Source organism: Scyliorhinus canicula, chromosome 14, assembly GCF_902713615.1.
Source record: "Scyliorhinus canicula chromosome 14, sScyCan1.1, whole genome shotgun sequence".
Taxonomy (NCBI): Eukaryota; Metazoa; Chordata; class Chondrichthyes; order Carcharhiniformes; family Scyliorhinidae; genus Scyliorhinus; species Scyliorhinus canicula.
In genome coordinates this window covers 59,582,168-59,604,047 of record NC_052159.1, presented here as the reverse complement: position 1 = coordinate 59,604,047, position 21,880 = coordinate 59,582,168, and the positions used below count along the sequence as shown (strand labels likewise).

The 21,880-nt window shown below is 42.5% G+C and overlaps 1 protein-coding gene across 1 annotated transcript in view; it reads left to right on the top strand.

Moving 5' to 3' along the window:
- ddx10 (DEAD (Asp-Glu-Ala-Asp) box polypeptide 10) overlaps window positions 1-21,880 on the top strand; it is a 310,337-nt gene that overhangs the window by 142,475 nt on the left and 145,982 nt on the right. Inside the window, exons 14-15 of the mRNA XM_038818958.1 lie at window positions 4,408-4,526; window positions 7,722-7,880. Of these exons, the coding sequence (XP_038674886.1) occupies window positions 4,408-4,526; window positions 7,722-7,880 (278 nt within the window). The remainder of the gene's footprint in view (window positions 1-4,407; window positions 4,527-7,721; window positions 7,881-21,880) is intronic.

Genomic DNA, 21,880 nt, shown 5'->3' with positions numbered 1-21,880 from the left:
GGATTATTTCAGCCTTTGGTTTGCACAGTATGGCAGGCACCTTTTTACAGCAAGAATTTTTATTATACGATTTCTTGAATCCTATGTTTATTCGCTGCTATGTAATTTAATGTGGAGCTAAATCAGTATCTACGCTGTTAAGACTATGCAGTTTGCACACTTACAGAAAACTAAATACACCAAGGCGTTTACTTTTTGTTCATTCTGTATGCTCTAGATTTATGGATTAGGTGGGAACAAATAATTTTATTCTCCTCCCAGTTTCCCTGATTTAACTTTAGTTTCTATTATAAACAAAACCGAAAAAATGTGAATCAAGTCTAGCTCATTTTGATCTAGAATTAATTATTTTAAAGTTTACGTCTATTATTTTTGTATTTTTGAGTACTAACCCAGCAGACTGCTCCTCAATAAGTAAAGTAGATTATTTCAGCTGACATAAATAAACAAAAGAAGTAAGCTCTGCTTTCTCACCTCTCAGCAGCCTCAAATTTTATGCTCAACATATTTGTGATCATTTTAAGTCAGGCCTGTTGAAATGCAGAGTCAATTAAAATAATTATTGACTAAACGGTACTTTGAAAATGGCACGGATTAGTTATTATTTTTGCAATTTAAAAATAAAAATATAAAGTCCAAGAAACAAAGCAGATTCAGTAGAAAGATTCAAGGTGATCTGAAATGCTTCCTGAGTTTCATCCAAGTGGTCAGATATTTCATACTGGAAAACTGAGATCTTAGTGGATATAAATTCAACTATATAGCAACTCCTCAGCTTGACATATATCATTCGAAAGTGATTTCTCTTTTCACAGCTGTAAGCATTTTTATCCTTGGGTTAGTTATAGTTGAATACATTATACTCTAAGGGATCCCTATTAAATATAATTGGTTAGCATTAAATAGAATTGGGCAACTCATACATTTTAACGGGTCAGTTTTATCATGACAGCAAATTTATGAGGCATTCCACTTTTGAGGGAAGTGTTCTATTTGCATGAATATTTCCAAATACAGCCAACCTTTTTCATCTGTTCTAGGCAAGCTTGTAATGACAGCCCAGGCTAAACACGAGGAGGCACTTACGGTACAAACGAGAGCTTAGCTGAACAAACAATAAATTATCAAGGGCACCATGTAACAGAAATGTTTGATAATGGATTGGAAAAGTTTGATACATCCTTGGAAGTAAACTTGTTGTGGGCGCTTGCTGGTAATAGCAGAGCAAAAATGTAACATTCCACACCATTGTTGTTGAAATGAAATATTAAAATTCTTGCTTGCTGCACAAACCCATATAGTGGTAGCAATTCATTAATGTTGTTTGGTCAAAAAAAATGTTTAAGCCATGGATTTGAACATTTAGAATGCTAATCATTTAGGATACTGTATGGTGCATTTGCAGAAGCTAAACATGGATCAATGTAGGAAGACAATAGAATGTTTAGCATGCTGAACTGGTTGTCCATGTGATTCATAATATAATAATAATCGCTATTCTGCAAGTTAGTTTTCATGTTGCATTGTAAGGAAATGGGAAGTTATTTTGGACCAAATTCAAGTGCCTCTTGGCTCCTATCCTCATGACAGCCTTTATCTAAACATGGACAGAAGGGGTGAATTCCAGGATGAGGTGAGAGTGACTGACATTGACGGGCAACGTCTGACCAAGTGTGGCAAAATTGAAGTCAGTGAGAATTGTGAAAACGCTGCTCTGTTTGGAGTCATACCTAGCAAAAAGGAAGATGTTTGTGATTGGAAGCCAGTGATCTCAGCCCCACCGTTGCAGGAGTTCTTCAGGGTAATGTCCTCGGCCCAACCATTTTCTGCTGCTTCATCAATCCCCCATCCTCCATCAGGTCAGAAATGAGGATGTTCACTGAAGACTGTAGTGTTTGTACTATTTGTGATTCCTCAGATATTGAAACAGCCTGGGACCAAAGCCTGGACAACATTCAAGTTTGCAAGGGAACCAGAGCAACTGGGGGAAACCCACGCAGACACTGGGAGAACGTGCAAGCTCCACGCAGGAAGTCACCCAGGGTTTGAATTGAACCCGGTTCCCTGGCGCTGTGAGGCAGCAGTGCTAACCACTATGCCACCCAATTTGCCGACAGTACCAATGCTGAATCACGTACCAATTAACATCCTGGGGGTCATAATTGACAAGAAACTTAATTGAACCAGTCATATGAATATTGTGTGTACAAGAGCAGATCAGAAGCTGAGAATTCTGCAGCGAGCAATTTACCTGAAACTCCAAAGCCTGCCCACAAGTCACAAATCTGGAATGTAATGGAATTCCCTACACTTGGCTGAATGAGTGCAGCTTCAATAACACCATCCAGAAGAAAATAGTTTGCTTTATTGGCACCCCATCCACCACCACCTTAAGCACTCACTTCCTACACCACTGCTGCCCAATGGCAGCAGGGTGTACCAGATGCAAGATACACTGCAGGAACTCACCAAGCCTCATTAGACAACATTTTCAAAACCTGCAACCTCTACCACCTAGGGCAAGGACAACAGACACATGGGGACATCACAACCTGCAAGTTCTCCTCCAAACCACATACCATGCTGACCTGGAACCATACCACTGTTCCTTCACTGCCGTTCCTTCAGAATCCTGGAACTCCTTTCCTAATAGCATTGCAAGTGTACCTATGCCAGATAGACTGCACTGTTCAAGAATGTAGTCACCACCTCACATTCCATGAAAGAATTTTTAAAAAAAATTATTGAAGTACAAGTATTCACTGAAGCAGTGTTTGTTTAGTAGTGTTTGAGTTTTTTTAAAGCCTGCCTCGGAGTTCGAAATCTAGGCATTCAAACCCTGCTCCAGAAACGTGAACCCATAGTTAAGCTGACACTTCAATGCAGTACTGAGGAAGTACCCCACTGCCTAAGGTTCTGTCTTTTGTAAGATATGTTGAACTGAAGCCTTGTTTGCCCTCTAATGGACATAAAAGATCCCATGGCATTATTCGAGCCGGGGAGTTCTCCGCATCCAGCCCAATATTTAACCCTCTACCAATATAGTAAAATCAATCATCTGGCCACTTGTCTCATTGTTGTTTGTGGGACCCACACGTCAGCTACTGCATTTACCTATAATATAAAAGTAGCCATAGTTTGGGGTGTCATGAGATTGTGAAAGATGCCATATTGCACTTTTAAAAAGTCACTTTGATTAAACTTAAACCAGTAGAGCACAAACAACAATTTTATGATGTATGCCTGAGAATTTGTGCTAGATTACATGTATTCTGCGTATTATAAAAATATTTAGAATCGATTTATCTTTATAAAATACTCGCTCCAATGAAATTCATAACTATTGTCTTCGAATCATGGTTCGTGCTACTTCACCACTTTGCGATGCCTGACAAATGAGGTCAAATTCATCGATCAGTGGATTATTTATAGTTGCAATCATAAATGCTTTTTCTTTTTCCATCTTTCCTGCTAAAGCTTCAAACTCATGGCCACTAGGAGCTAAATAGAATTTAATCAAAAAAGACGTTTATAGATAAGCCAGATTCTATAAAGGGCTTCACAACGTAGTACAGCTTTGCACTTTGCAAATCAGATACTGGATTAGAATCAGAATGGGAACTCCATTGTGCTCACTTTGCACAGGGGAGGCCCCATACTGACCTTTATTGGCATTTTTGATAAGAATAGCTATTTTCCCCACAAATCAAGGTCGAACTTTCTGGACTGCTTAATTCGAAACACACAATGAGGTGCTTTAAATATGTTATTCAAATGTATATCATTAATTTGAAAACAGCAAAAAGGTTACTGTAATTCTACAACTTTGATCTCTTCCGGACTGGATTTTCCATCGGCATGATTCTCCACTTCGCCTGCAGCCCACTCACTCATGTCGATTTCTCGACGGCGTGGGGATGCCCATAATGGAAAACCCCATTGGCCGGCTGGTGGGAACAGAGGATCCCGCTGCTGGCGGGGGCGTACCGCACCTGAAAACGGGTGCGGCGGGATGAAGAATCCCACCCTCTGGCTTTTCTAGGAATTACAAATGTGAAAAATAGCAGGGAATCAAAGTCTGTTCTTTTATGATGGGTATTACTCCCTGATAAATATTTAGGGTTTAGTGAATTTTTGCTATCCTTTTGTAATATTTCCTTCACAGTAAGTTTAGTGAGGTTTTTCTGTAGGCAAATTGACAAGTTGTGATGAGTTTTACAGAAGCATTTACAAATGTCCCTGAACAATACTAATGCAACATTCTTTTTGAATATTGTTGATTTGTAAGTAAAAATTAATCTTGTTATTTAAGATAAATGTGTACATATAATTTGGTTGCATTGAGTTCCAGTAGTAAAAGTCAAGACATTTATGTCTCCATTTTTATTTCGTAGAAACCTGACAAAGAAGAAAAAGAAATAATTAAAAAAACAGCGACAAAAAAAACAAAAGTCAAAGAAGCAAAGAAAGTCTTGAAGAAAAATTTTAAAGTGAATACAAAAGTTACTTTCAATGAAGAAGGAGAGGTGAGTTTCAGGTTGACACACAAATAAGTGGATTATTTTCATGATTCATTTTATTAATTGAACTTCAGTAGTCCGACATTTTATGTAATATATATATATATTCAGGCCTTAAGAAATAAGTTTAAAAAATGAAGTGCTTGATTAATGAGATATGAGACATGAAGCATTCACAGATCTTTGATTTGCATCCCGTTATACACTTAGAACATTTGCCAGTGTAAATCTTGAAAGAAAGTTTATTTTAAATTCTAATAAGGTATCAGTCATTTCACAGAAGCTGTGGAATCATTATTCTTCCCTTCACACTCCCAGCAATTGCCATGGGTTCAGGCTACACCCTTTGCAGAACAACGCATTATATTTCTAAAGTAAGAGATACTTGATTGCAACACATAAGATTGCAGTCTTGAAAGAGTGGATGTGGAAAGGATGTTTCCTCTTGTGGGAGAGTTTAGAACTAGGTGTCAATGTTTAAAAATAAGGGTTTCCCTTTTAAAACGTACAAGGAGAGATTAAACAGTTTGGGTTTATACCCGCTGGAGTTTAGAAGGCTGAGAGGGGATCTGATCGAGGTATATAAGATACCAAAGGGGACTGACAAAGTAAACTTAGACCAAATGTTCCCCCTTGCAGGGCAATCTAGAACGCGAGGTCACAGATAGGTTGAATAGGCTCGAGGGGCTGAGTGGACAATTTCTGCTCTTAATTTGTTTGTTCATTTGTATGTTTGTAATATTCATTATTTTCATAAATTTATCTAGAAATCAAGAAAATAATATCAAAGCTGAACTGTAAAAACAGTTTTTTGGAAAGCTTACTTATTAAATCTGTATTTAGAGTATTTGCTTTATGGGGTATTTGTGCCAAATGTAAATTTCTGTCACTGAAATGAAACTAGTTGTTCCAAATTGTTTGAATAATTAACTTTAATTAAATGCACTGTAATGTTGCAATGAATCAGATGAATTGAATGAATAAATATTTGAATATGGTTAGTGAAACAGGCACATAAAAGTAATAATTATTTGAAGTATGGTTAGATTGTACAGTATCTGTTAATTTATTCATACTGTGATTGAACTGCATGTTACATAAAATGTGAATTCCGAAATGGCACTCTTCCTCTCCCATTTTATTTCATTGCTATCATTCAGATTCCGCAATATCATTTCTAGGTCTAAACTCTGACCAGCTTTCCATTAATGCAATAAATGCTGCTCTAATTTGATAAATAAGGTGTGTTTTTTCTGCAGAGTGATGTACTTCATTTTCTTTTTCCAATCATGTTCCCAATCCAATTACGTAGCATGGACTGACAAATTAATGTGTCTGTCCGAAACAAACACACCTACACCTGCTCTCACTTAATTACAAAAGCAAATTAAATCCTAAGAGGCAAAAGGAGAGAGGACAAACTCCTGGGAAGCCCTCTGAATGGAAAAGGAGTCAAGAGGATGAGCCATTGAGTAAAACAAAGATGAGAGAGAACTTGATAGCTATCAGTATAACTTTGGTGGCAGACCATAACACCATAAGACAAAGAAGCAGAATTAAGCCACTCGGCCCATCGAGTCTGCTCCATCATTCAATCATGGCTGATATTTTTCTCATCCCCATTCTCCTGCCTTCTCCCCTTAGTCCCTGATCCCCTTATTAATCAAGAACCAACTATCTTGTCTTAAAAACACTGTGATTTGGCCTCCACAGCCTTTGGCGGCAAAGAGTTCCACAGATTCACCAGCCTCTGGCTGAATAAATTCTTCCTCATCTCTGTTTTGAAGAATCATCCCTTTAGTCTGAGATTGTGCCCTTGGGTTCCAGTGTTTCCGACAAGTAGAAACATCCTCTCCACACCTCCACACTCCTCTATCCAGGCCTCGCAGTATCCTGTAAGTTTCAAGAAGACCATGGGGTGAAGTTGTTTAGAACTGCTTGATGCCAAACCTTGTCAAAGGTTTTGGAGATGTCTGAGGCAATGAAATATCATTCACTGGGGTACTAAAAGCAGAGTTCTGGATGCACAACAAAAGTATCATCAGTAGAATGCCTATGTCAAAGATCATCGGTTGCATGAAAACTTTGAAAGTGATGGAAATTTGATAGTTTAGAGCAGCATTTATAACTTGAGAAAATACTAGTGGATGATTAAATAGATATGTAGTTAGAGAACAGCTACATTTTCATGGAAAAACAAAGCTGGATGGACTGCAAGTAAAAAAAAAGTGAAGAGGCTTCAAACAACACATGGAAATTTGAGAGGAATATACTTTAAAGATTGAGAAATCAAGAGCCAGAGTTTTTATTGGACTTCAGGTAATAGTGGATGCAACAGCTCGGGCATAAGAGTTAGAGCAGAGAAATTATCTAAAACATTACCTTGCTCTTTCGGAGAACCAGTAGGATCAGGATCGATGGAAATTAGAATGGAGAATTTAAACAGTTTGTGAAATACTATATTTTGGTTCTATTTAGCAGCCTTATAGTGAATCTAAAGAATTTATACGCAGACGCAGTGAGTTCTGGATGTTTCAGAATGATCAAAATATCAGGTTCAGCAGGTGTAACTTTTCACCTGAGGTTAAAAAACAGAAGGATTATTCAAACGAAAGAATAATTCCCTTCCTAATTACGTTACACAGTGCACCCCATATTACACCTTTGGATGTTTTGCAGGAATCAATTACTTGGTAGTATCATTTTTTTTTAAATTGTCATTTTATTTTAATTGTTTTGGAGAGCTATTGTGGGTTCAGAGATTTGAACCGTAACCTGCTTCCTAACATTAATGTTAAATGATAAATAAACAATCCTGTACCTGCTTTTGATGTGAATTCCTTAAAATTTACAACATTGCTTTTTGTTTATATTTCATAGGAATCTAGTTCAGTCAAATTTCTCTCCCACCATCCTTCCAATTAAAAAAAATATTTTAATTTCAGCTCATTCTATTGATCTAATGGTGGGCAAAATCTGATTTAAAGTTTGGATTTGAATTTTGACCTCTTAACCTGGTTTAAAAGAATTTAAGATGTTGGCAAGTCAATATGTACATGTTATTTTTAATAACAATATCGGCTGCCAACAAATTGTTTTGAGACATTGTTCCTCAGTACAGTTGGAGCAATTGACAAGTAATGGCCAAGACCAATCTGCTGTTTCTACCAATAACATTTTACTATTATTTACATCTTGAAGATGGTTCAGCAATGGCCACCAGTGCAAAAAAGCAAACTGAACAACGATCCGGACGATGATACAGGAGGAATAGATATGGAAAAAGCAAAAGAGAGGCTTCGTGAAGAGGACAAACATGACAAGGAAGCTTATAGAAAAAAGATAAAAGAAAAACATAGGGTAAGTGTCATCCTGTAATTTGAAGAATGGAACCCAAGTGGAAATATTTAAAATTGTTCATTGAAAAAAGAACAGCTTTCAAGATTTTGTTTCTGTTGAAGGTAGCATGGATAGTGGAGAGAGCTGGACTTTAATTACCTCTCAAGAAGGTTGAGAAGTAACTTGAAAGGTTTCTTGGTGAATTGAATATCTATATTAAAGGTCTTAAGTATAATTTTCACTTCACCTAAATGCAGCAATTTTCATAATACTTCCTTGTTGCAGTAGTCCTGCCTCATCTATCTAGCATGCCTGGAAATCTATATTGTTTACTCACTTTTAAGTCCTTACAGCTCCTTATTTTCATGTGCAAAGCTGACTATGCTGTTCTCCACAGTGCAATCTACCAGAGATCTGTGAGGTCTCGGTCAATGTTCTGTGTTGCCTCTCCCACTCCCGCATTCCGCTCTCTTTGTTCTCCCTCCCTGTGGTTGTCACCACTGCTTGTATAATACGTGCATGAGAGGTAATATGGTAAGGCTCCTGTACTACAGGTACGGGGATAGATCCCTACCTGCTGGTGCCGCCCAGTAGGCGGAGTATAAATGTGTGTGCACACCGAGCTGCTACCATTTCTAGTAGCAGCTGCAGGAGGCAACACACCTCTGCTTAATAAAGCCTTGATTACCCACTACTATCGTCTCGTCGTAATTGACAGTGCATCAATTTATTAAGCAGAGATATTACAACGATGGAACTAAGCATTAAGCCAGATCGCCTGCAGCTGCACCCTCAAGCAGACAATGCTGTGTCGGCCTTCGACCACTGGCTACCCTGCTTCGAAAGCTAACTCAGATCAGCGGCTGAAGAGCCCTCGGACGCACAGAAGCTTCAGATCCTGTACTCGCGGGTGAGCTCCGAGATTTTTCCCCTTATCCGGGATGTGCCCACTTTCCCTGAAGCTATGGAGCTTCTGAAAGGACACTATATCCGGCCGGTCAACAAACTCTATGCCAGGCACCTCCTATCCACGAGGCAGCAACTCCCCGGTGAGTCTTTAGACGATTTCTGACGTGACCTGCACATCCTGGCAAGGAACTGCGATTGCCAGGCAGTTTCGGCCGTGGAACATACAGAACTCTTAATCAGGGATGCTTTCGTTACGGGCATGCAGTCGGCGTACATCCGCCAGTGCCTATTAGAAGGGGGGGGAACGCTCGACCTCGCGTGACCAGGCAGCTCGCAAACTCACTAACCCCCCCGACCGCATGGCATACACCCCCACCATACAGTGGCCTCATGGACATTGTGGGCCCCACCAGCAACCGCCCCCAACCAACCCCAAGTCTGCGCCGCCGGCAGCCAGCCATCCCGGGGGGCTCAAGTGCTATTTCTGCAGGCAGACAAAGCACCCCCGACAACGCTGCCCGGCGTGGAGCGCAACCTACAAGGCCTGCAGAAAGAAGGGACATATCTCTGCCGTGTGCCAGGCCTGGTTGATCGCTGTTGTATCCAGGCCCATTGTTCCTGCACCCCCCACGTGCGACCCATGGGCACCGCCATTTTCGTCCCCGCAGATCATGTGCGGCTTGTGGGCGCCGCCATCTTCCTCCCAGCAGAACACGTGCGGCCCGTGGGCGCCGCCATCTTTAATGATGCCTGCCATGTGCGCCCCATGGGTGCCGCCATCTTTAACGACGCCCGTCATGTGCGCCCCGTGGGCGCCGCCATCTTCGGCGCCATTTTGGTTGGCGCCTCAGTACCCCTGCTCGTCGGGGACTTCATCGGGCCGTTCATCACCTGCCACAGCTGCCAACAAGCCTGGGGCCTACCAACACCAACCGCAACTCGCCTCCATCACGCTCGACTAGTCCTGACTGCACAACCTCGCAACCGCGGCGACGACGGTGAAAGTCGATGGGCACAAGACATCCTGCCTTCTTGACTCCTGGAGCACGGAAAGCTTCATCCACCCCGCTTCGGTAAGGCGCTGCGCCCTCGTGGTACACCCCATTACCCAGAGAATCTCCCTGGCCACCGGATCCCATTCCGTGGGAATCCGGGGGTACTGCATTGTCACCCTCACCGTCCAGGGCGTAGAGTTCAAAAAGTCTGACTCTACGTCCTCCCCAACCTCTGCGCTGCTCTGTTACTCGGCCAGGACTTCCAGTGCAACCTCCAGAGCCTAACTCTAAAATTCGGTGGACCCCTACCACCCCTCACCGTCTGCGGCGTCACGACCCTTAAGGTCGACCCACCTTCCCTGTTTGCAAACCTCACCCCGGATTGCAAACCCGTCGCCACCAGGAGCAGACGGTACAGTGCCCAGGGCAGGACCGTCATCAGGTCGGAGGTCCAGCGGCTTCTGCGGGAAGGCATTATTGAGGCCAACAACAGCCCCTGGGGAGCCCAAGTGGTAGCGGTAAAGACTGGGGAGAAACAGAGGATGGGCATTGACTACAGTCAGACCAGCAATTGGTACACGCAGCTCAACGCGCACCTCCTCCCACGCATATCTGATATGGTCAATCAGATTGCACAGTACCGGGTCGTTTCGACAGTGGAGTGGACCTGAAATCTGCCTACCACTAGCTCCCCATCCGCAAGGCAGACCGCCAGTACACTGCATTCGAAGCAGACAGCCGCCTTTACCATTTCCTTAGGGTCCCCTTCGGTGTCACTAATGGGGTCTCGATCTTCCAACGTGAGATGGACGGAATGGTTGATCGGTACGGGCTGCGGGCCACCTTCCCGTACCTAGATAACGTCACCATCTGCGGGCACGACCAGCAGGACCATGACGCTAACCTTTTCAAATTTCTCCAAACCGCCAAACTCCTGAACCTCACGTATAACAAGGAGAAGTGCGTGTTCAGCACCAAGTGCTTAGCCATCCTTGGTTGTGCAAAATGGAGTTTTAGGGCCCGACCCCGACCGCATGCGCCCCCTCATGGAACTCCCCCTCCCCCACTGCCCAAGGCCCTGAAACGGTGCCTGCGGTTTTTCTCCTATTATGCCCAGTGGGTCCCGAACTATGCGGACAAGGCCCGCGCACTCATCCACTCTACAGTTTTCCCCCGATGCCTGAGGCCTGCGAGGCCTTCAACCGCATCAAGGCCGACATCGCCAAGGCCACGATGCACGCGGTCGACGAGACCCTCCCTTTTTAGGTCGAGAGCGATGCATCCGACGTCGCTCTGGCCGCCACCCTCAACCAGGCAGGCAGACCCATGGCATTCTTTTCCCGCACCCTCCATGCCTCCGCAATACGGCACTCCTTTGTCGAAAAGGAGGCCCAAGCCATCGTAGAAGCTGTGCGGCATTGGAGGCATTACCTGGCCGGCAGGAGATTCACTTTCCTCACTGACCAATGGTAGATTGCCTTCATGTTTAATAATATGCAGCGGGGCAAGATCAAAAATGATAAAATCTTAAGGTGGAGGATCGAGCTCTCCACCTACAACTACGAGATTTGTATCGCCCCCGTAAGCTCCACGAGCCACCCGATGCACTATCCGGAGATACATGTGCCAGCGCACAAGTGGACCGACTCTGGGCCCTACTCGATGCCCTCTGTCACCCAGGGGTCACCCGGTTCTTTCACTTCATAAAGGCCCGCAACCTGCCCTACTCCATTTCGGAGGTCAGGGCTATGACCAGAGACTGCCAGGTCTGCACAGAGTGGTAGTCGCTCTTCTACCGGCTGGACCGAGTGCACGTGGTGAAGCCCTCCCGCCCCTTTGAACGCCTCAGCATGGACTTCCCTCCACCAACTGAAACACGTACTTCCTGAACGTGGTTGATGAATACTCCAGAGTCCCGTTCGCCATCCCATGCCCCAATATGACGTCTGCCACGGTCATCAAAGCACTCAACATCATCTTCGCCCTGTTCGGTTTCCCCACTTACATCCACAGCGACCGGGGATCCTACTTTATGAGTGCTGAGCTGCGTCAGTTCCTGCTCAGCAAGGGCATTGCCTCGAGCAGGATGACCAGCTACAACCCCCAGGGAAACGGGCAGGTGGAGAGGGAGATTGGGATGGTCTAGAAGGCCGTCCTACTGGCCCTGCGGTCTAAAAGTCTCCTGGTCTCCCGCTGGCAGGAGGTCCTCCCCGATGCGCTCCACTCTATTCGATCGCTACTTTGCACTGCGACTAATTAAACCCCCCATGAACGTCTCCTTGCCTTCCCTAGGAAGTCCACCTCCAGGGTTTTGCTCCCAATGTGGCTGGAAGCTCCAGAACCCGTTCTCCTCCGCAAGCACGTGCGAATCCACAAGGCGTACCCGTTGGTCGCGAGGGTACAGCTGCTGCATGCAAACCCGCAGTAAGCCTACGTGGCGTACCCCGATGGTCGCCAGGACATAGTCTCCCTCAGGGACCTGGCACCAGCTGGATCCCCACCCACGACTCCACACCACTCCCCTCCGATTGCCCCGGCGCCCCCCGCCCCAGGACGATCCGTCCTCCAACTGGTTCCACCCGGGGATGAAGACGAGGACAACACCCTCCCGGAGTCACAGGCGACCAAGCCGCGCGTCTGCATCACCACCGGGACTGCGGCGCCCTCAGTCGAGTTTCAAGGCACCCGAACGGCTAAACTTGTGAATTTTTCAAAATACTGCAAACTTCAAATTCTTGCATACTTGTAAATAGTTTTTTTCCACCACCCCCGTTGGACTCTCTTTTAGCAGGAGGTGAATGTGGTAGTCACCACTGTTTGCATAATACGTGTCTTCGAGGTAATACGGTAAGGCTCCTCTTCTACAGGTACGAGGGTAGATCCCTGCCTGCTGGCTCCGCCCAGTAGGTAGAGTATAAATGTGTGTGCTCACCGAGCTGCGGCCATTTCGGCAGCAGCTGCAGGAGGCAACACATCTCTGCATAATAAAGCCTCGATTACTCTCTACTCTCGTCTCGTCGTAATTGATAGTGCATCACTCCCCCTACCTTGTCTAGACTTTTCTCTTTCCTCACACGCCAATCTCCATTCTGGATCCCTGTCGAGTGCTTTATATATTCTGTAAAGAAGGGATGAGGATTGTTTTTATCATCTCTCGGCAGATGAAAGGTTAAAGAATGACAGCTATGAATGATGATGAACATTTGCAGCTTTCGTGTAACGGTTACAATGTTGAGCTTATTTAGAAAACGCTACAGCTTCAGAATTTTGTGCATATTTTTCTTGGATTAATTTCCTGTTTGTGTGAAAAGATTGGAGTTAATTACATTTCTTCTTGACTCCATGTTATGGTACAAGTCGGTAATTGTTGCTCCGCACCTGCCCAGAGCAAAAAGAAAATTAGATTGTCAAATAGTAACAGTAAGTTTCAGTCAAATCTGAAACCACGATCTTATCGGTATGTGTTAGTTAAGCCTTGAAAGCAATTACACCAATGAAATGAATATCTGAAAATTACATCAGGAAATCCAGGAAATACTCCGGTCAGGCAGCATCTGTGGAGAGAGAAACAAAGTTAATGTTTCCCGTCTGTGACCTTTCATTAGATGATGGGTCTTGACCTGAAATGTTAATCCTGTTTCTCCACCGATGCTGCCAGACCTGCTGAGTATTTCCAGCATTTGCTGATTCTGTTTCCAGCATCCTTAGCATTTTGCTATTGGATCAAGAAGCCCAGAATATGCATGAACTCTTTTGCATCTGGGTGACATTTAATTTCCTTCAGCCATGGGCGGCACGGTGGCGCAGTGGTTAGCACTTTTGCCTACAGCGCTGAGGTCCAGGGTTCAATCCCGGCCCTGAGTCACTGTCTGTGACACGTGTCTTTGTGGCTTTCGCCCCGACAACCCAAAGATGTGCAGGGTAAGTGGATCGGCCACACTAAATTGCCCCTTAATTGGAAAAAAATAATTGGGTACTCTAAATTTAAAAAATTTTTTTCCGTCAGCCACCTTTGTGTGTTTTTCTGCCTCACTGTGTATCTCAGCATTCTAACTCACACTGAGAGAAAACCAATGGCTACTTCGTGGCAATTTCTCTCCTTCCACAGATCAAGGAAAATTCCGTTTTTGGTCTTCTGAATTCTAATTGATGACATCCAATTAGAATAATAGATTCTGGGAATGCCTCTGGACAATGAATTCCCCGCTGAATTCTGTTCTTTTTTATTTGGTCATTACAGAATGAGGGATTTCACTTGGGCATTAGAAATTGAGGCTTTTTACCTAGAACTGAGAATGCAAGACGTGACATGGGTTATAATCAGGTGGATGATGGAATCAGTCATTTAAAATAATCAAAGAATAGAAGTTACAAAAAATTTTTTAAATTAAAAATTGCAGCAACACTCATCCAATCATGTAACGTCCCATAGAGTTGGAACAAACTTCTCCAGGCACAGATGTCCTTGGTCTCTTCTTACTTCTGTTTTCGGTCTCATTGCAGGTTTTTATTGTCTGTGGGTTAATGACCCAATCTGGAGACCTTGAAACCAAAGACCTTACTGGCTGCATTCCAGTCTCACAATATTGTTGACTTTACTAATTTATTTTTTTTAAATTCATTTTTACGGATGTGGGCTTCACTGGCTAGATCTGCATTTATTGCCCATCTCTCTAATTGCCCATGAGAAGGTGATGGTGAACTGCTTTCTTGAACCACTGTAGTCCTGTCATGTAGGTACACCCACTGTGCTATTCTGGAGGGAGTGCCAGGATTTTGACCCAATGGCAGTGAAGGAACAGCCATGTATTTCCAAGTCAACAGTGAGTGACTTGGAGGGGAACTTCCAGGTGGAGGTGTTTATTGTGCTGATTTATAAACATATGTGGATCTTTTTCTCAAAGGCACCACATTAACAAGTCAGTACTTGCAATATTATATCAGCATGTAAAGGTAAGTCTTTAATTCAAACTTGGAAGATTTACATTTTGTTTAAAAATTAAGATTGAAATTGAAAATTTTCAATGAGTTGCAGTTTTGAGTTATTTTCAAATGAACTGTGAAACCAAGGCTGCCTTTGGATATGTTCTCTAAAGGCTTAAAACCTACATCTTCAAAGATAAAAGGCATTAACTCAGTTTTTATCCTAATATAATGAGGGACAAAATACTGCATCAGGAGCTCTTTAAATTGTATTTCTGCAAGGCTTTCAGATGCATTAAAGGATGCTTTTAGGCAAAATATGATCAATTACTTCTGAATCTGTTTCTAAATCATTTTTTTTGCGAGCAGCGTTTGAGAGAAATTTAAACTTGCATCACTTATAGTAATTATTGTATTTATAACTTTGTCACAAGGACAACTAAAGATTTTTAAAAGATTTGAAACTGAATGTATGGAGTGTAAACTGTCCACCCTATGTATTGGATTGTATGACGATGAGAGAATCTGATTCTACCCTCGTGTTTTGTTGCATATAAGCACAATGAAGGTGAGTGAACAAATAGTGGGCAGCACGGTAGCACAGTGGTTCACACAGTTGCTTCACAGCTCCAGGGTCCCAGGTTCAATTCCCGGCTTGGATCACTGTGCAGAGTCTGCACGTTCTCCCCGTGTGTGTGTGTGGGTTTCATCTGGGAGGTTCGGTTTCCTCCCACAGTCCAAAGATGTGCAGGTTAGGTGGATTGGCTGTGTTAAATTTCACTTTGTGTTCAAAAAAGGCTAGGTGGGGTTACTGGGTTACGGGGATAGGGTAGATATGTGGGCTGAGATAGGGTGCTCTTTCCAAGGGTCGGTGCAGACTCGATGGACCGAATGGCCTCCTTCAGCACTGTAAATTCTACAAATTCTATGAATTAGGTTTTGAGAGTATTGGACATATGTGGTGCAGAAAGGGCAGCACGGTGGCGCAGTGGTAGCGCTGCAGTCTCATGGCGCCGAGGTCCCAGGTTCGATCCAGGTTTAATTAAACCACAGTGGAGTTTGCTTTGCAAGTTAAAATATGTCAGACATAGGAAATGTTTCAATCTTGTATGCCAAAAGTGCTCTAGTTCGTTGAGAATAAGGCAATTGTTTTGCTATATCTTTCTGAAGACTGAGACTTATTTTAAACTTTGTTAAAAACAACATGTAATTTATTTGCAAGTTTTGCAAAATGGGAAGTTTGAGTTTCGAATGGAAATAGATGATTTGAATTTTTTTTTAGAGTAACCAATTCTGTTTTTTCCAATTAAGGGGCAATTTAGCACGGCCAATTCACCTACACTGCACATCCTTGGGCTGTGGGGGTGAAACCATGCAGGCACGGGGACAACATGGACAATGACCATGGTTCTCGGTGCAGTGCTAACCACTGCCGCTCTGGAATTCAAATAGATGATTGGTGACTAGATTTAGTATATATGAGTGCCTAAAATCCAAATATGAATAAGTTTGGAAAGATTTATTTCAATGTGGCAATTACTAAGTGTATCAATAGATCAACAAATAAAACTGATCCCTAGAGATTGGCCTATTGAGAAAACGTTTTTACTAATTTCTAGATTTTTCTATGCTTGTGGTGATCAGTATAATGTACAGAAAATACGACATCCCTGATCATCAGCAGAAATTAAATATTATAAATGGAGTGGGAAGTCGTTGAAGATGGGAGCAAATCTACTGGCCATCAAACACTTGAAACAGATTCACTGGCCTTCACAAATTTAAAACAAAATGCAATAGCTTGGATATAAACAATGCCCAAAGAATATGAAATTCCAGCGCTTTCACAATTAAGGTATTAGAGATGCCCCTTTCCCTCCACAGTGCCACAGACTTATGGTTAAAGCTATTTCTTTTCATTTCTATCGCACAATAATTATGAATGAGAGAAACCATTTAGTTCATCTCAATTTACTCATCCAGCAGTATCCCAAAGTCCCCATACTGCAGCATCGTTGGGTTTATCCCCCCCTCTACTTTGAGGGTGCTGATCACTCATTGTGAAGAAGATTTTCCAAATATCAGACCTGAATTTGTCTCTTCCTTCAGTGTCTGTCATCTGACTATGTTTAGCTCAAGGGTGGGCAAACTTTTCCGTGCAAGGGCCACTTTCAGAAATTCACAATTTTAAAGGGCCGCATAGTATATTAATTAATAGTCCCGGTTGTAACCAATTAGCGTGCGGCATATACCTCAGCGCTTCCCCCGGCGGCATCCTGCCTTTAGCCCTCTTTTTCTCTACTTTTCAAAAATGGCGCTTCACCCGGTTATGATTCTGGGCGCCTCGTATAGAACATAGAACAGTACAGCACAGAACAGGCCCTTCGGCCCTCGATGTTGTGCCGAGCAATGATCACCCTACTCAAGTCAACGTATCCACCCTATACCAGCAACCCAACAGCCCCCCCCCCCCCCCCCCCAATTAACCTTATTTTAAAAAAAAAATTTTTTAAAATAAAATTTAAAAAAAAAATTTTTTTTTTTTTAATGACTTGATCTTGGTGGGCCGCATAAAGACCTTTGGCGGGCCGCATGCGGCCCACGGGCCGTAGTTTGCCCACCCCTGGTTTAGCTCAAACACTCTTTCTGCTGCCCTCAACTTTGCCTTATTTAAGAGATCTCCATCACTTTAAGACTCTGATCAAATGGCTGAAATATTAACATTTTCATTTCTGGATGTCACTTTTTAGAATTATTTCTGTCCTTCCAATTTCAAATACCTCTTTGTATGTCTTATGGACAGTATTTGGGATTTAAAAAATGTCTCAGTAGCCACATTTTAAAGGCCTCTGTTTTCTTCCACAGACCTTCATTTATTGTCAAGCTTTTCATGACATACAGGAAAGTGGATACAATGTGGAACCAGACAAGTTTTTTTTCCTTGTTTCAAGCTTGAGCTTTCTTGTTATTGACACACCCTTTGCCTTCATGAAATGACTTCTGACTGTCTTCCGCCTTCTTCAGCATCACATCTGCACTCTTCTGGTATCATTTGCTCTAATTTACGTACTTGTTCCAGAGTGACACCATCCACTTTGATATTCGCTCTGGTTTCTTCAAATGTACCTCTTCTAACTACCATTGTTTTTGGTGTTCATATTCAATCCATATTCTAAGCTTATAGATTCTACTTGATCCACGATATTTGTAAGGCCTTTTCTGATTTGTTTCTCAGTAAACGTTGGAAATAATTTTCAGCTAAATTATTTGCATTTGATTCTGAATTTTCTGTTGTCTTTCCCATGTCAATTAATTGTTCCTTCTATATGCAGCATCATTTGGACACCATTTACTGAAGAATAGCTTATTCAAAGGGGAGAAGATAGATCTCCCTGAGACACTCGTCTTTTATAAGAGTCTTTTCCACTTTCAGTGTAAATGGAACCTTCCCTGTACTTTCTCATTTTTGGTAATTATTCTCGTCATGACGTTAGAAAAACCCATTCCTGTCACTAAAATAAGTGTATCCACGTATGGATTTGTGTTAAAACAGTCTTATACTTTGCAAACCCATATAGCAATTTAGAATTTCCGTTTTTATTTCCACATCTCTATTGAAGTTTATGCTTAGAAAGCGTATTGTTTTCAATCCAATAGGTGTCACTCTATCTGTCAATCTGTTTTATCAGTTGCATGTCTGGTCACTTCATTTTCTACATGCTCAGTGTCTGTAGAAGATTTCAACATCTGTACATTTTGGGCTGAATCTTTTTTTTCCCCAGAGTCCATTACCCAAGTGCAGTTTTCAGAAGACTTGGACTGCTGCAAACAAAACTGGAAAGGTTTTTCAACAGGAGTAGATATTTTGTTGTGAAACTGAGTGAATATATTGCAAAATTGATACCTCAGGTGCCATCATTAACACAATGAAGAAGACCTATGACTCGTGAATTCCGTTGAGAAACAGAAAATTAACTGATCTATCTTTACGCTGGGAGAAAAATAGAGACACATTTAAGGAAAATGCTTATTGTAGAATATATATTGAATGACTTGGTGGTGTGGGATGAAATACAATGTGAATGCCTCACATTCCATTTTAAAATGAGCTACCTGCTATGTTGAGGATTTAGAGACAAGAAACTGTATAAAAGAATAGCCAAGTTTGTTAAGACTATCTGTTGCTCTATAGCTAGTTAAGTAGCTGCTAAAAGTTTATTTTTGCAGGATTGATGCACAAATGGAAGTGTACATTACAATGTCAATGGGGGCCCTGATATCTCAGAGGTTTGATCCACTTGACTTGAATACATAGGAACAGGAGCAGACCACTGAATCCCTTAAACCCGTCCTGCCATTGAATGAGAATCTTGTCTGATTTGTACTTCAACTGCTCTTTGAATCATAAAAGGTTGATGTCATGGAAAGAGACCCCTTGGCCCATTGTGTCTGTGCGAGCTGAAAAATGAGCCCCACAGCCCAATCGCACTTTCCAGCATTTGGCCCATAGTCTTGCAGGTTACAGCACTTGAGGTGCTCTTACCCGAAACCTGAAAATATGCTGTAGATCCCCAAACAATATTATGCACAATTTTGGCTTCCTTATTTGAGGAAAGATGTAGTGGCATTGGAGTCAATAACCAAGTATCCACATTTAAGTAATTGGCAGAAAGATTAGGGAGGAGGTGAGGAGAATTGTTTTTGCCCAGAAAATGGTGGAGGTTTGGAACTCACTGCCTAAAAAAGTGGTAGAGACAGAAACCCTCCTCGCATTTAAGAATACTTGGTTTTGCAGTTGTCATCCTGTAAACGTATGGGACCTATCTCCTCCGTAAAGTAGCTCCTTAAAAATTACCCCATTTGATAAAACCGTTGCTCATCTGTTACCTCCTAATGTGACTTAGTGTGCACTCTCTGTTTGACAACACTTTTGTGATTTGTCTGGTACATTTTACCAAATTAAAGGTGCTTCATAAATAAGGTCTTATTTTTGTTAAATTCGGGGGGTGGCAGGGTGGCGCAGTGGTTGGAGATTGCACATTTGCCCTGTGTCTAAAGATATGCAGGGTATGGGCAGCACGGTGGCACAGTGGGTTATCCCTGCAGCCTCACACGCCGAGGTCCCAGGTTTGATCCCGGCTCTGGGTCACTGTCCGTGTGCAGTTTGCATTCTCCCCGTGTTTGCGTGGGTATCGCCCCCACAACCCAAAGATGTGCAGAGTAGGTGGATTGGCCATGCTAAATTGCCCCTTAATTGGAAAAAATGAATTGGGTACTCTGAATTTATTTAAAAAAAGATGTGCAGGGTAGGTGGATGGCCACGCTAAATTGCTCCTTAATTGAAAAAAACAAAATTCTATCCAATTTTATTGTTGGGCCATCATATTTTTTTAAGGGAGTTAGCACAATGGTATTTCACAATATATTCCTACCAGTAGGAGCATAATCTTATAAAAAAAATCATAAGGTTGAGATATTGTTACAATCCCAGTTGATGTTATAATGGGATGAGAAGATTCCAGAATGGAACCCTGGCTAAAAAGACCATAACTTTCATTTTTTTAATAAAGTAAAACGTGGAGGAACGGAGTCACTGGACTGCTAATTGGTTTTCACAACAGGAATTTTTAAAAATTGAATATGAAAATGGATTATGCTACAATACTCGTTTACTTTTATCTTTGCTCCTTTATCTTAAGAATGACACACAGATTTTAAGATTAACATGGACTATAAAGTATATCTTAAGCCACAGGATTCAGATAAACCATTTCGGGCAGAGACGAGGAGACATTTCTTCACCCAAAGAGTGGTGAGCCTGTGGAATTCATTACCACAGGAAGTATTTGGTGCTACAACATTGAATATATTCAAGAGGCAGCTAGAGAAAGCACTTGGTGAGAATGGGATCAAAAGCTATGGGGACAAAGCAGGATGTTGGATGATCAGCCATGATCGTGATAAATGGCGGAGCAGGCTCTAAGGGCCAAAAAGCCTCCTCCTGCTCCTATCTTCTATGTATCTATGTACAATGGTCTCAAAGCACAATATCCATTTAAACACAAGATGGCTGTAGTCAAATACACACTTCGCTCTGAACCCAAAGTGAAGGTCTGTGGATTTCTCCTTGGAATCCCCCTAGGTGATTGTCATATGATAATTTCCATGCTGCATTTCCAAAAACACGCTTTAAAATCTTCTTTCACAATAGTATTTTCAATTAGTGGTTTGCATTCTGGAATCGAGTCGAGGTTTTCCAAATGATTCTTAAACAAAGCTTCTGCTCCACATTCAACAATGAATCCAGTATCCAGGTTTTACCACTTCCCTTTTTTAGAATTTTTTTGTCTTGACTGTTGTCCAACTGTTCACAATTGCTTTAACTACTGATTCCCAAACTCTGTTAAGATGACATCAAGCTTTTGATTTACCTCTGGTTTAACTCTGGCTACTGCAACTGTCTCTTTAATTCAACACCTTATTTACTTTCCCTTGAATTCTCCTGAACAATATATCTTAACTTCAGACATTCTTTATGTCCCAATTCCCTGGTTATCTGGACTGTATCTGGTTCTTGGGGATGTCTGCCCCTTTGAAGGTCACTTGGTCTGCCCAGTGTTTCTTCTGGCAAAGTTGAGAGATGTTCTCTCCCCAGTGACCTGTCTCCAACTGCAACATATCCAGCTGAAACTAAAACTTAAAACCCTTTCTACCTTAAAAGGCCCGCAGTATCTTTTTTTTTAACAAACAATTTTAATGAGGTATTTTTGGCATAACAAACAACCACAGTACAAAAAACAATAGAGTGCAAAGAACAATAATCAAAAAAAAACAGCCGCCGACATCCGTCCCTCCAAGGCCCGCTTATTTAACCCCCTACTCTATACTACCCTGCCCCCAACCACCTTGCTGACGATTAATTCCCTGCGAAGAAGTCAATGAATGGTTGCCACCTCCGGGCGAACCCTGACACCGACCCTCTCAAGGCTAACTTGATCTTTTCCAGGCCGAGAAAGCTCGCCATGTCGGTTAACCAGGCCTCTGACTTCGGTGGCCTAGACTCCCTCCAAGCCAGTAGTATCCGTCGCTGGGCTACCAAGGAGGAAAAGGCCAGAACATCTGCCTCTCCCTCCTCCTGAACACCCGGGTCCTCCAACACCCCAAAGATCGCTACCCCTGGACTAATTTCCACCC